The following is a 15364-nucleotide window of genomic DNA, read 5'->3' on the forward strand; positions in this document are numbered from 1 at the left end:
ATCTATCTACAGTGGAACCTCTCTATTACGGACATTTTGGGACCCAGAATTTTTGGTCAATTTTTGCTGTAATATAGAGGTTTTCCTCTTTCAGAGGTACAAAATGTATTAACCAGACCTGTTGGGACCAAAAATTTTTGTCCTTATTATGGAGGTTTTCTATTGTGTCAAGAGTTTGTTAAGAGAGTTCCACTGTATGCTGTAAAAATTCTATTTTAGAAAAGATAGAAATAGTTCTTATGCTATATACCTTGCTCCCTAACAAAAGGTTTCAGTACTTACTCAATATAAGTATCATCTTAAAGAATAATCGGATATTCAGTTGCTTTGTTCACAGCTATTCAAATAGTAAAAATTGCTATTCGTTTCAGCACTAATTTCTATGCTATGTATGTATATATATATACATAAAGAACTTTGCGTGGGAGGATCAAAGCAAAAATGTGTTCTATATCTGCTGTACAAGTGTCCTATATTGGGCAGTTTTTAGAACACCTTATAGACCCACAGTTCTATGTCAGGCAGTTATAGAACTGCCAGGCCTATTTGCAGGCTAATAGCCTGCTTTGAGTGAGTGTTCACTCACTGTTGGCCAGTGCAACCAGTCAACCAAGCCAGTCTAAGCTGATAGCCTGTGTGCTGGCTGGCCAGTCAGCCCAACCAGTAAGAGGAGAACCACTGGATTTAATTTATAGACACACTTGAAGGTTTCAATGATGGTTGCTTGTGGTCAGCAGCAGTAAACATTCTTACTACGTTTTGTTTACATAAACGGACGAGTCCTACGGATATCATGGAAATATGCTTATTAAAGTACCACAATCAAAAACATTTAGTTGTTGAGAAGACAGACTATACTCACAAAACGACTATTGCAGGCACAGCACAGTGCAACACAGGCGAAACACAGGTACAATGCCTATTTTACCGATGATAACACTACTCCGTGAGTTTCTAATTGTTTCGTGTGTCTTGTGCATATTTGAAGTTGCCAGTTCTCTATACCAGATAAAGCACTGCTTCCACTCATGCTGTACGGGAAATATAGCACTCTAAGAGTGGTCTTGAGACGAAATACAGCACTCAGCTTCGCCTTGTGCTATATTTGTCTCTCGCCCACTCTTTTCATGCTATATTTCTCATACAGCACTCACAGCAGTGCATTACCTGGTACATACAACACAAGAAGCCATACGAGCGTGCATGCAAGCATGGTTGTTATTATTAATATTATTCTAGGCCTGGGGCAAATACAACCAAGTAAAATCACCAATGGGACAACCTACTAATGGAGCATGTACAAACAGTACGTGGCCAACACAGTGTGTGCAGGTAGAAAAGATGCACAGTAATACAATTCTATAGGAATTTACTGGCACATATACATAAGGGATGTATTAGTATGCAATTACAATCAGTGATTATCCGACCGTGGAGATTTGAGGATGTGAGATTGCACTTTAAATTGTGAGAATCATGGTATTGAATCTGAATCCTACAAGCAGTAAAGCTTAAACATCCAACGAATACTTATTACATTAATTTTATGCAATTTGTGTTACATGATGATGTTTAAACGAGGATGGATTAGAGCGCTGGATTAAGACATGGTTGGAGTTGCCAAGAGCAGACCACGGTAAGGTTGGGATAAAAGCAGAATATTTGAACTGTCTGTCACCTACAACTGATATCTGAGTTATGTATATATTTTAACATGAGCTGGGTCATTTGTACTAAAATGATCACATGATGCCGTGGATATGCTGCAAGACCCCAAAAAAATTGGAGAACAAATGTGGCTGAAATGCAATACCATAGAGATGTGCACAAGTATGTGGAGCATTGCTGATGGTGGCAGACTGTAGCTACATAATAGCAGTTAATAGCAAGCGCAACCATGCACACAGCAATTATAAGCCTAAGGGCACATTTTGTGAAGCTTGCCTGTTGTGTAGGTAAGCGATCACATTGTACTACTGCAAATTGACACTTTGTGTTGTCAGCAAAGAAAAATGTGACACAAAGGAGGACACGGGTAAGTCGATGAAGCATGCAGTGCGCGTACTGAGGTATGCCTGTCAGGCTGATGCGACTCTTTTAAATAGTGAAAAATATCAGGTGCGTAGCCTTAGCGGTTGTTGTGTTGTGCTAGTCTGAAAGCATCAGTCAGTCAGACAGTCAGTCAGTAGAAATTTTATAATTCCTTAGGAACGTATCGGAGACATTTTTGGCTATTTTGTAGACATTTATTGTATTATATTGCACATGTGTGTGAGTAGTCCTGGCCACTTTTAAATGATGAGAGTTGTGAATTGAAGTCGTAGTTTCTAGAGTGGAGCTGCCATAGTGTTACACTATAATAGACTGGCCTTCATCTTCTCATAACCAATTGAATAAAATGAATAATTATGTGTATGAAAACAAAACTACAGTACACTCACAACATCCTATATACACACACTATTGTTATTTATACATTATATACCACACACAGCCGGAGAACTTACTACTGAGCAGCAAGTCAAAGGATGCAGTGACCAAGTTAGCAGATTTTGGACTGGCAGTGGAACTGAACGATCCCAACCAGGTGGAGTGGTTTGGTAAGTGAATTAGCCTGTCTGTGTGTTTGTATGTCCTGACCTAGTACTGGAGCAACTCTCTTCACTCACATATTGCTCCAGTCTACCCAGCTGTATTAATGGTGACGTGGTGTTAACTGGTGAAGTAATCTACCCAACTGTATTAATGGTGACCTGGTGTTAACTGGTGAAGTAGTCTACCCAGCTGTATTAATGGTGACCTGGTGTTAACTGGTGAAGTAGTCTACCCAGCTGTATTAATGATGACCTGGTGTTAACTGGTGAAGTAGTCTACCCAGCTGTATTAACGGGGACCTGGTGTTAACTGGTGAAGTAGTCTACCCAGCTGTATTAACGGGGACCTGGTGTTAACTGGTGAAGTAGTCTACCCAGCTGTATTAATGGTGACCTGGTGTTAACTGGTAAAGTAGTCTACCCAGCTGTATTAATGGGGACCTGGTGTTAACTGGTGAAGTAGTCTACCCAGCTGTATTAATGGTGACCTGGTGTTAACTGGAGAAGTAGTCTACCCAGCTGTATTAATGATGACCTGGTGTTAACTGGTGAAGTAGTCTACCCAGCTGTATTAACGGGGACCTGGTGTTAACTGGTGAAGTAGTCTACCCAGCTGTATTAATGGTGACCTGGTGCTAACTGGTGAAGTAGTCTACCCAGCTGTATTAATGGTGACCTGGTGTTAACTGGTGAAGTAGTCTACCCAGCTGTATTAATGATGACCTGGTGTTAGCTGGTGAAGTAGTCTACCCAGCTGTATTAATGATGACCTGGTGTTAACTGGTGAAGTAGTCTACCCAGCTGTATTAATGATGACCTGGTGTTAACTGGTGAAGTAGTCTACCCAGCTGTATTAATGATGACCTGGTGTTAACTGGTGAAGTAGTCTACCCAGCTGTATTAACGGGGACCTGGTGTTAACTGGGGAAGTAGTCTACCCAGCTGTATTAATGATGACCTGGTGTTAACTGGTGAAGTAGTCTACCCAGCTGTATTAATGATGACCTGGTGTTAACTGGTGAAGTAGTCTACCCAGCTGTATTAACGGGGACCTGGTGTTAACTGGGGAAGTACTCTACCCAGCTGTATTAATGGTGACCTGGTGTTAACTGGTAAAGTAGTCTACCCAGCTGTATTAATGGTGACCTGGTGTTAACTGGGGAAGTAGTCTACCCAGCTGTATTAATGGTGACCTGGTGTTAACTGGTGAAGTAGTCTACCCAGCTGTATTAATGATGACCTGGTGTTAACTGGTGAAGTAGTCTACCCAGCTGTATTAATGATGACCTGGTGTTAACTGGTGAAGTAGTCTACCCAGCTGTATTAACGGGGACCTGGTGTTAACTGGTGAAGTAGTCTACCCAGCTGTATTAACGGGGACCTGGTGTTAACTGGGGAAGTAGTCTACCCAGCTGTATTAATGATGACCTGGTGTTAACTGGTGAAGTAGTCTACCCAGCTGTATTAATGATGACCTGGTGTTAACTGGTGAAGTAGTCTACCCAGCTGTATTAACGAGGACCTGGTGTTAACTGGGGAAGTACTCTACCCAGCTGTATTAATGGTGACCTGGTGTTAACTGGTAAAGTAGTCTACCCAGCTGTATTAATGATGACCTGGTGTTAACTGGTGAAGTAGTCTACCCAGCTGTATTAATGATGACCTGGTGTTAACTGGTGAAGTAGTCTACCCAGCTGTATTAATGATGACCTGGTGTTAACTGGTGAAGTAGTCTACCCAGCTGTATTAACGGGGACCTGGTGTTAACTGGGGAAGTAGTCTACCCAGCTGTATTAATGATGACCTGGTGTTAACTGGTGAAGTAGTCTACCCAGCTGTATTAATGATGACCTGGTGTTAACTGGTGAAGTAGTCTACCCAGCTGTATTAACGGGGACCTGGTGTTAACTGGGGAAGTACTCTACCCAGCTGTATTAATGGTGACCTGGTGTTAACTGGTAAAGTAGTCTACCCAGCTGTATTAATGGTGACCTGGTGTTAACTGGGGAAGTAGTCTACCCAGCTGTATTAATGATGACCTGGTGTTAACTGGTGAAGTAGTCTACCCAGCTGTATTAACGGGGACCTGGTGTTAACTGGGGAAGTAGTCTACCCAGCTGTATTAATGATGACCTGGTGTTAACTGGTGAAGTAGTCTACCCAGCTGTATTAATGATGACCTGGTGTTAACTGGTGAAGTAGTCTACCCAGCTGTATTAACGAGGACCTGGTGTTAACTGGGGAAGTACTCTACCCAGCTGTATTAATGGTGACCTGGTGTTAACTGGTAAAGTAGTCTACCCAGCTGTATTAATGGTGACCTGGTGTTAACTGGGGAAGTAGTCTACCCAGCTGTATTAATGATGACCTGGTGTTAACTGGTGAAGTAGTCTACCCAGCTGTATTAATGATGACCTGGTGTTAACTGGTGAAGTAGTCTACCCAGCTGTATTAATGATGACCTGGTGTTAACTGGTGAAGTAGTCTACCCAGCTGTATTAACGGGGACCTGGTGTTAACTGGGGAAGTAGTCTACCCAGCTGTATTAATGATGACCTGGTGTTAACTGGTGAAGTAGTCTACCCAGCTGTATTAATGATGACCTGGTGTTAACTGGTGAAGTAGTCTACCCAGCTGTATTAACGGGGACCTGGTGTTAACTGGGGAAGTACTCTACCCAGCTGTATTAATGGTGACCTGGTGTTAACTGGTAAAGTAGTCTACCCAGCTGTATTAATGGTGACCTGGTGTTAACTGGGGAAGTAGTCTACCCAGCTGTATTAATGATGACCTGGTGTTAACTGGTGAAGTAGTCTACCCAGCTGTATTAACGGGGACCTGGTGTTAACTGGGGAAGTACTCTACCCAGCTGTATTAATGGTGACCTGGTGTTAACTGGTGAAGTAGTCTACCCAGCTGTATTAACGGGGACCTGGTGTTAACTGGTAAAGTAGTCTACCCAACTGTATTAATGGTGACCTGGTGTTAACTGGTGAAGTAGTCTACCCAGCTGTATTAATGATGACCTGGTGTTAACTGGTGAAGTAGTCTACCCAGCTGTATTAATGATGACCTGGTGTTAACTGGTGAAGTAGTCTACCCAGCTGTATTAACGGGGACCTGGTGTTAACTGGGGAAGTACTCTACCCAGCTGTATTAATGGTGACCTGGTGTTAACTGGTGAAGTAGTCTACCCAGCTGTATTAACGGGGACCTGGTGTTAACTGGTAAAGTAGTCTACCCAACTGTATTAATGGTGACCTGGTGTTAACTGGTGAAGTAGTCTACCCAGCTGTATTAATGATGACCTGGTGTTAACTGGTGAAGTAGTCTACCCAGCTGTATTAATGATGACCTGGTGTTAACTGGTGAAGTAGTCTACCCAGCTGTATTAACGGGGACCTAGTGTTAACTGGTGAAGTAGTCTACCCAGCTGTATTAATGATGACCTGGTGTTAACTGGTGAAGTAGTCTACCCAGCTGTATTAACGGGGACCTGGTGTTAACTGGTAAAGTAGTCTACCCAGCTGTATTAATGGTGACCTGGTGTTAACTGGTGAAGTAGTCTACCCAGCTGTATTAATGATGACCTGGTGTTAACTGGTGAAGTAGTCTACCCAGCTGTATTAATGATGACCTGGTGTTAACTGGTGAAGTAGTCTACCCAGCTGTATTAACGGGGACCTGGTGTTAACTGGTGAAGTAGTCTACCCAGCTGTATTAATGATGACCTGGTGTTAACTGGTGAAGTAGTCTACGCAGCTGTATTAACGGGGACCTGGTGTTAACTGGGGAAGTACTCTACCCAGCTGTATTAATGGTGACCTGGTGTTAACTGGTGAAGTAGTCTACCCAGCTGTATTAACGGGGACCTGGTGTTAACTGGTAAAGTAGTCTACCCAGCTGTATTAACGGGGACCTGGTGTTAACTGGTAAAGTAGTCTACCCAGCTGTATTAATGGTGACCTGGTGTTAACTGGTAAAGTAGTCTACCCAGCTGTATTAATGGTGACCTGGTGTTAACTGGTAAAGTAGTCTACCCAGCTGTATTAATGGTGACCTGGTGTTAACTGGAGAAGTAGTCTACCCAGCTGTATTAATGGTGACCTGGTGTTAAACAGGGGAAGTCTCTCTCTCTCTCTCCTCAACTGTTGGGTCATTTTGTATGTGTAGTAAAGCATGATAATCTGGACGGTCCGTAGGCTGACCAGGCCAGTACTAAGGTGTTTTTAATACTCAGATATGTAAATGTGAAGAATCTAGGGTTAATTACCCCTGTGAATGAAAGTATCAAGAAATATTAAGATTAGGGATCATTGGAAGTGTCAATAGCATGACTGAATGAGAGATTACACTGTAAATGTCACCAAGATGTCTGGTATCCTGAAGGAGCCAGTGCCACTTATTCTAATGTTTTAGATCATTACACCTGACTGTTTTATTAGAGATAGCTGAATGTTCTATTAGAGTATTTTTTGATCACTATCCCACAGATCTGTAAGTGAAAGGGTTACTGCCCCTTCTAACCCATCCTTGCTATAATCAAAACTCCCATACAATCATTAAACACTGAGATGATGGAAACTTGTATGATGTTGACTATATATAGGCAGTGAAAAAGCAAGATCTGAAACATAAAAAGTCAACAATAAGTGGTGCCCCTTTGTAATGTTTATTGTTATTGTTCTGTTATCTCCTAGGTTACGCTGGTACTCCTGGATACCTATCACCTGAGGTCGTCAACAAGGAGAAATACGGCAAGGCTATCGATATGTGGGCATGTGGTACGTCATTTGCCTTATATGGGCATAATGTATCATGTTTGCCATAGGAGTGATCCTGTATATCCTGTTGGTCGGGTATCCCCCATTTTGGCATGACGACCAGAAGAAGTTATATCAGCAAATAAAAACTGCAAAATATGATGTAAGTAAACCACAATGTAATGTTATGACTAACCAATAGTAACCTTGTTAAGATGACTGCGATGTAATGTTTACTAGGTATAACACATTTAACAGCAAGGCATTGTACAAGCTTACACACTGCACTACACTACACAAACACACACACACAGAGCAAAACCTTTGGCTACTGCGCTATCATGGTCACGTCTATCCAGCGAACCAACATTTGTGTGATAGTCAGGTTCTGTTAGTCAGTGCAGACAAGTCCTCATTGGGCAGGACAGGCTGTACCATATTTACAAGTGAATGTGTGAGGCACCCAATTAAAGTCCCACCTGGGCACCCCAAAGACAGTTGGCATTTGCTTCCCTAGTAACACCAGGAAGTTACAACTATGTGGGCTGCTTCTGCAGTTGACCATTTAAACAGCTGGGTACACTGGACCAACTAGACAGTCAGTAATTGGGCATTGAACCTGGGAACTTTCTAAATAGTACTCTAGCCACTTGACTCTCCTCATACAAGCATGCACACACTACGCAATGTATTCATCAATGACCGCCAGTAGTGAATAGCAAGTTATGGTACAGTTCAGTGGCTTTGCTTTTCCTTGTAATTAATATTTGTGTTATACTGTTTTGTTGGTCAGTTCCCCTCCCCAGAGTGGGACACTGTATCACAAGATGCTAAGAACCTGATCAAGATAATGTTGGAACTTGACCCATCACAACGGATAACTGCTGAAGATGCCCTAAGACATCCCTGGATCACTGTGAGTGTAGTTAGTGGATATCGGGTAACGCATAATGATACCTTGTAGAAACGTGAGTCACTGGTCCCAGGTTTTCACCGACAGAATACCATCAATGGAATAAAGAAATTCCTTTTGAGAAGAAAGTTTAAGGTTGTAGCATAACGGTCTAACATGACTGTTAATTCTTATTATTTCAGGCAGCCATACACACCACCATGTTCACACACAGGTTCAGCAAGAAGACATCAGACCCTAATATTCAAAGTCCTATCACTCCAATGAATAATGAACGTACACTTGGGGACTCTGGCAACAGTAGCAGTAGCATTGTTACGACTACAGAGACAGCAGCTACTGTTAGTAGCTATACTACACCACCTGATCAGAGTAGAATTGAGCCAGCTAGTTGTTCTAGTTATAATAATGATGTTATTATTGAACTAACAAAGACACTCTCTAAGGCTATGGCTCAACATGACCTTGCTACTTTCCAGTAAGTTAAACAAGTGTAAATACTCTACCTCGTACCTATTTCTGGAAAGTTCAAATATGCTTGCAAGTTGGACATTACTGTAAGATACAGAATTTTAGGAAGAAGATTTTGGCAAATTTAGCTAAGTAACTTTTTAACAAAGTTCTTGTCTGATTTTTAATGAACTAAAAAATTGCGAAGGTTGGTCACCAAAATTTTGTATCATGCAAAAGTTTGTACTTGTAGTTAGTCAGTGAAGCATATTGCCACCTGCTATGGATAACTCACTGAAAGATTTTCGACTTACAACAGTAGATGTGAATTTTTTAGCAACAATATTTCTCTAAATCTGTAAACATTTTCTTCCCTGCAATGACAATACTATTTCTACTAGTCATTGAAGCCTACACACATGTAGTGTAGTGTGGTGTAGTGTAGTGTGGTGGGGTAAGTGATCTGAAGTATGGCAGGTCAAGGCTTGTATAGCTACCGACCACTTTTACCTCAGTTTTCTGTCTCTCCATTTTCTCTGTTTCAGAAGATGTGACATCAAACATCTAAACAGCCACCTCAACACAGCTAGTGTTGAATAGCACAATTCCATGCCAGGTACATCACAGGTTTCTTAATATAAGTGCTTAATGTATTCTGTGGTTGTGCTCTATACAATAGTTAGTTTCAAACCTTACAACAAAGACCCTGTGGTAAACTTTATAATAAAAATTATTATTTCTATCAACCTGTTATTTCATTACAGGGAGTTGTGTGACATTAACATAACTTGTTTTGATCACAAAGTTGGACCAGTACTGTTACAAGGACAAGATTATCACACCTACCAGTTCAATAGTGAGTAATTCATGTCCAACTGACCCTATACTATATATAGTCAATAGCTGTAGTGGTCAATAGAGAACTGTTTGTTAGCAGGCTGCTGACTGTTTTAGTATTCTAGTTACTCCGCCATCTTGTTAACAGGTACAATGAAGAGAAGTGATAACATATTAGTAGTCAACCCCAATGTCCAGATGTTAGGAAGTGAAGTTGCATGTATCTCATATAATAGGATACTTCAATCAGTTGTCACGTGAGTGAACAATGTACATGTTACTATTGTTGACCATGTTAACAGGTCAGCTAGCTACTGTGTTGAGTCCCATTGTGATACAATGGTATGGAAACAAACGAGGAATGGATGGAAGTGTGTCCACTATCATACCACCTAACAATTGTATATATAATTGATGATTGTTAATGTCTCGCTGCATAAAACACAGTGATTGATTAGTTGTAAAATTAATAAAAGTATTTTTGACAGTATTATTTCTGCCGTTCTTATTATCGATCACTTGGAACGAGCCCTCATCTTTCTGCGCTTCCTCTTCAACCTAACAAAGACCAGTTGTAATGACAACTTGTTGTGAAGTACACTACTCACCTGCGCATTCTTTTCTTCTTCCACTACAAGGAAGACAACAAAAGATAAATACAATATATATACAGAACTAAAGGTGTAGGTTACTGCAATAAACCTTTTACAAAAACAGCATTTCAAATAAACAAAAGAAAGAGAAAGGTAATGAAGTATTCAAAGGTAGTAAAAAATTAGGCACATCCTCGCCATGTGCTGAAATTCTAAAAAACGCACACCCATGGATAGGTATGTGGTAACCAATACGAAGAACAAAAGCTCGAGCCACAGGAAAGTGTTAGCTACATGTGAGACTTGCACGCTTCTTTGCACACACACTGCACACAGTACATACCTTATCTCTCATCGCAAACTATACGGACTGGTCCAAATCCACTGAGCGGGTCAAAATCAGCAACAGAAGTTATTCTTAATCTACCAGCTATAAGTTGCACAAGAAATAATAGCGAGATCAGTGAATGATTGACGGATAAAATATTTCACTCACCTCAGAACACACACCAATCACGTGATTGTTCGCACACCGATTATCATCGTAAAAGTTCGTAGTGTAGCTCAACCGAAGAAGTCGCGTTGTTGAGATGTGTATGTAGCCTTGTGACTAAACGCTATCGGACTAACTGTAATTATTTATAATCACTGAACGAAGATTTTCTGATAGTTGTGTTTACATTGTGAACGGTAAGTGGTTGGTTAACACGTTGATATTTGAATGATGGACAAGGCTGGGTGGGTCTCCTTTACTCCTTGATGGTAACAATAGGTGATTTCATCCCCAATTCTTAATAGTCACTTTTGTTTTAACACATCTGTTGTCGACGCCTTGGTAGCGCCCCCTGATCAAAGTGTCAGGAACTATTTAATGCAATAGAGTGGTCTTTACGTTCTTTGATGTTTTAGGTAATGTCTGCCAGACCAGGTCAAAGACCCAATGGTCTCCCTAGAGATAAAATATGTCAGTTTAAGTTGGTGTTGTTAGGTGAGTGTACTTCACGTGACATTGTTGTATTTCTCCGTGTTTTCTGGTGTTTGTATAGACGGTGTTATGTGTAGTTTTTGACACTATTTCCTTCATAACAGCCATATTTGTTGTGTTGTGCACACAAACTGAACCCATTGTAACTCTCAGTGAATTGAATTTATTGCTATTTAGGGGAATCAGCAGTTGGCAAGTCTAGTTTAGTGTTAAGATTTGTCAAGGGCCAGTTTCATGAATATCAAGAGAGCACGATAGGAGGTGAGTGTTGTACATACTATCATCACATTGATGACTTGTACCTCATTGTAGCGGCCTTCCTGACACAGACAGTTAATTTAGATGATACCACAGTAAAGTTTGAAATATGGGATACAGCGGGTCAAGAAAATATCCTTTAAATACCTTGTTACATATAATGGTTTACACCTTGACTCATTGATCACGATATCACAGTCTTGCACCAATGTATTATCGAGGAGCACAGGCTGCTATTGTAGTCTATGACATCACAAATCAGGTGGGCATTAATTAAGTAATTCCACATGTTGTAGTGTTAGTGAGACGTTGAAGTATATTCATTCCAGTAATAAGGACACTTGTAAAGCTAATATTAACACATAAATTACCATTAGAGATAAGGACATGTATTGCTTGTTTCACTACTTTAGTATTTCACATATAAAACTAGTGAGCGATTGTTTGAACAACACTTCCATATAAAGCTATCGATTTGATTGTGACTAAATACAAAACAAGACATATATAGGCACAATAAACAAGAACAAAACTAGATAATTAAATGCAAAAACAATAATTATTACAGGAGCTATGTACTTGTGATATGATAATTTAGTGATTAAGAGATATACTATGATACTAACAAGTAGTGCATGTCTACAGTAATTTCTGTTGTAGATTTTACAGTAATTTCAAGTGTTTATTACATACCAGCCAAACATTCAACTATCAAACATGCTAGATTACACCAACATTTCTAATATGTCTGGGAAGTTGTGTACAGTGATGAATACATGTGCAAATCTTAAATAGACCACAGTTCTCTCTATTAACGGTTTTACTTGGTTGGTTCAGAAATGTTTAATACTGCTCATTGCATGCTCAACTGAAGGACACATGCGGGGGGGGAGCCTATGTGAACTGGCAATGGAATTACAAAAGGTTCTTAGATTTACTAAAATATGTTTCTACAGTTAAATTCAAATATCTGTTAAACCTCTATTTGTACAGTGACTATGAGCCTTATCCGAAATTACGTCACAGACATAAAATGGCTGCTGTAGTGTGGGGACATTCGTAAAATTTGTATGGGCGACTATGGGAAGAAAATTTTTGAGCGGCAATATCTCAGCCAAGACGGAAGATATCGAGCTCTAACCAGCAGTTATGGTTATAAATTAGCTGAAAGAATAGGAATCTAGCGTTGTTTTGAAAATCAACCGAAAATCACTTTTACACACTTATTGTAATGTCTTATAGCCATACCTGCTAGTTAGAGTTCGATATCTTCCTTCTTGGCTGAGATATTGCCATTCAAAAATTTTCTTCCCCGATATCTTCCTTCTTGGCTGAGATATTGCCTTTCAAAAATTTTCTTCCCATAGTCTCTCATACAAATTTTAGAAATGTCCCCACACCACAGCGGCCATTTTTATGTCTGTGATGTAATTTCGGATAAAGCTCATTGGCTCATGTGAAATATTTTATTGCATATAATATCATTTCACATGGTCTTGTCCTACCCCCTACACACATGTTGTATTTGTGACCCCTCAGGTATCACTTGTCCACTAATGAGTGTGTGTCATTGAAATTCTTGTAGCTAAACTTATCATATCTCTGATCCCAGTGCTATTACATGTACCTAACATATTTCTATACTGTTGTAGAATGTGTGTATCACGTGTGTGTTGTGTAGTGTGTGTGTGTGCGTGCGTGCGTGCATGCGTGTGTTATGTGGTGTGTGTGTGTGTGTGTGTGTGTGTGTGTGTGTGTGTGTGTGTGTGTGTGTGTGTGTGTGTGTGTGTGTGCTTTGTAGTGTATTAGTGTGGGTGGGTGAGTGCGCATGCGTATGTAGTGTAACACGTGCGCTGTGTAGTGTGTGTGGGTGTGCATGCGTATATTAGTGTGTGTGTGTGCGCACGCGCGCACGCATGCTTTTTAGTGTGTGTGGGTGGGTATGCTTTGTAGTGTATTAGTGTGGGTGGGTGTGCTGTGTAGGTGTGTGTGTGTGTGTGTGTGTGTGTGTGTGTGTGTGTGTGTGTGCATGTGCGTGCGTGTGCGTGCGTGTGTGTGTGTAGTTGTGAGGCAGCATAGCCAAGTGGTTAGGGAATCTGCCTGGTGATCAAGAGGTCCCAGGTTGGATTCCCGGTTACGCCACTTTGGTGTTGTTGTTTCCTTGAGCAAGAAATTTTACTCATATTGCTCCAGTCAACCCAGCTGATTAAATGGGGACCTGATGGCCTGGTGTCAACTGGGGAAGCAGCCCACCCAGCTGTAACATCAATGGGTACCTGGTATTCACTGGGGAAGCAAATGCCCAACTGTCCTTGTCTCGCTTAGTGGTGTTGAGGTCGTTGTGGAACTTTGGATTCCGTGACCTCTCTCCGTGAGACCTGGACAGTCCTCCTGTGGGTTACTAGCATTGCCCCAGGAGGATTTGCCTGCACAAGGCTCAAGCGCCTGAGTGGTGCACAGGCATCCCAGTGCTGGTTCTCTGGGCGGCAATAGCTGTGTTTTGTACGGCTGCCATAGGCTTTGCTTGCATGTGTGTAGTGTGCTGTGTAGTGTGTGTGTGTGTGTGTGTGTGTGTGTGTGTGTGTGTGTGTGTGTGTGTGTGTGTGTGTGTGTGTGTAGTGCGTAGTGTGTGTGTGTAAATACTGTGTTGTGTGTGTGCGTGCGTGCGTGCGTGCGTCCGCGTGAATTGTGTGTGCTGTGTAGCGTGTGTGTGTGTGTTGCGTAGTGTGTGTGCTGTGTAACATGTATGTGTGCATGCATACGTGCGTGTGTGTAGTGTGTGCATGCGTGCATATGTGTAGTGTGTGCTGTGTAGTGTGCGTGCGTGCGTGCGTGTGTGTGTGTGTGTGTGTGTGTCACGTGGGTTTGTGCGCACCTGTCTACCTAGTGTGGTGTTTTAATGAGCATTCTATAGAATATCAGTAAAGTGATAAATTATTATCATTATTGTATCACTTACAACATAGAGGTAGTAACAGCAGCCTATAAACACCACAAGGTGATACTTGTGAGCTCCTGGTAGCATATGAGATATACTGGCACTGTTGCCAAGGATAAATAAGTGTAATAATGGACTAACTGCACTGTACACAAATACTTCCACCATAACTGTAATATTGTAGGATCTTGTAATACACTGGAACCTGTTAATGTGACACCTACACCTTAGTTAAGGTGCCAAAATGAAATCACTATTGATTGGTCCCAAGTTTGTCCTTAATACACAGGTGTCCTTAATGTATAGGTTTCACTGTAATCACTACAGTGTGAAATGACTAGACCACTGTTTCACTTCTATTTGTTTCATGCGATTATAATTGTCACAGGACACATTTGCCAGAGCGAAGACATGGGTCAAGGAATTACAGCGTCAGGCCAGTCCTAACATTGTGATAGCTTTATCAGGGAACAAGGCTGACATGTCCAGTAAAAGAATGGTTGAATATGATGTAAGGCATTAAATAGAATGACTACATGTACCATTACTTGTTCTCATAGGAAGCACAATCATATGCTGAAGAGAATAGTCTATTATTTATGGAGACATCAGCAAAAACTGCAATGAATGTTAATGAAATGTTTTTGGCAATTGGTAAGCCATACACTATAATATTCTCTTACAGTCATATGATGATATTATAGCAAAGAAACTACCAAAGGTTGACCCAGCTACAACCAGACAAGGCACTGGTACAGGACAACGTGGAGGAGCTGGAGGACGTGTCATCGATGTAACACATGAAGAATCAAGCGGACAAGGAGGCTGTTGCAAAAACTAGTATCCATCTCAGCACACCACTGACTTATATTATTTTCTAAGATTAATACATTTAATGTGTAAACCATGGACACAACATGCTACCAAAAAAATTAAGTATTTTCAAAAGTTAAAATGTATTGTGTTTGTATTGTAAAATGTCCATTATGCGCACAAGATTTTGTAATGACAAAATTGCGCGTTGAGTTTATAA

General features: G+C 41.0%; 2 protein-coding genes and 1 long non-coding RNA gene across 3 annotated transcripts in view; 2 read left to right on the top strand and 1 right to left on the bottom strand.

Annotated features, from left to right (window-relative positions):
* The window catches only part of LOC136241340 (N-acetylgalactosamine-6-sulfatase-like), a 27306-nt gene extending 17259 nt beyond the window's left edge, over positions 1-10047 (top strand). Inside the window, exons 6-14 of the mRNA XM_066032533.1 lie at positions 2495-2600; positions 7295-7378; positions 7426-7520; positions 8151-8273; positions 8322-8405; positions 8453-8748; positions 9485-9576; positions 9706-9814; positions 9860-10047. Of these exons, the coding sequence (XP_065888605.1) occupies positions 2495-2600; positions 7295-7378; positions 7426-7520; positions 8151-8273; positions 8322-8405; positions 8453-8748; positions 9485-9576; positions 9706-9814; positions 9860-9953 (1083 nt within the window). The 3' untranslated portion in view covers positions 9954-10047. The remainder of the gene's footprint in view (positions 1-2494; positions 2601-7294; positions 7379-7425; positions 7521-8150; positions 8274-8321; positions 8406-8452; positions 8749-9484; positions 9577-9705; positions 9815-9859) is intronic.
* Positions 9987-10805, bottom strand: LOC136241342 (uncharacterized). The gene is made up of 4 exons (XR_010694250.1): positions 10647-10805; positions 10494-10580; positions 10166-10188; positions 9987-10115 (listed from the first exon to the last, which is right to left on the bottom strand). It is a non-coding gene; the product is annotated as an uncharacterized lncRNA (long non-coding RNA).
* LOC136241341 (ras-related protein Rab-5B-like) lies at positions 10672-15329 on the top strand. Its single transcript, XM_066032535.1, has 8 exons — positions 10672-10840; positions 11060-11138; positions 11313-11396; positions 11448-11525; positions 11582-11655; positions 14720-14842; positions 14892-14985; positions 15036-15329. Exons 2-8 carry the CDS (start codon positions 11063-11065, stop codon positions 15170-15172), a joined length of 666 nt encoding a protein of 221 aa, XP_065888607.1. The 5' UTR covers positions 10672-10840; positions 11060-11062; the 3' UTR covers positions 15173-15329.
* The last annotated feature ends 35 nt before the right edge of the window (positions 15330-15364 follow it).

This window comes from Dysidea avara, chromosome 12, assembly GCF_963678975.1.
Source record: "Dysidea avara chromosome 12, odDysAvar1.4, whole genome shotgun sequence".
Classification (NCBI taxonomy): domain Eukaryota; kingdom Metazoa; phylum Porifera; class Demospongiae; order Dictyoceratida; family Dysideidae; genus Dysidea; species Dysidea avara.

Coding starts and splice junctions, on each gene's coding strand:
- LOC136241341 (XM_066032535.1), top strand. CDS start 11,063: ATGTCTGCCAGACCAGGTCAAAGACCCAATGGTCTCCCTAGAGATAAA. Junction 11,139..11,312: donor GTTTAAGTTGGTGTTGTTAG/GTGAGTGTACTT, acceptor ATTGCTATTTAG/GGGAATCAGCAGTTGGCAAG. Junction 11,656..14,719: donor TCTATGACATCACAAATCAG/GTGGGCATTAAT, acceptor TAATTGTCACAG/GACACATTTGCCAGAGCGAA.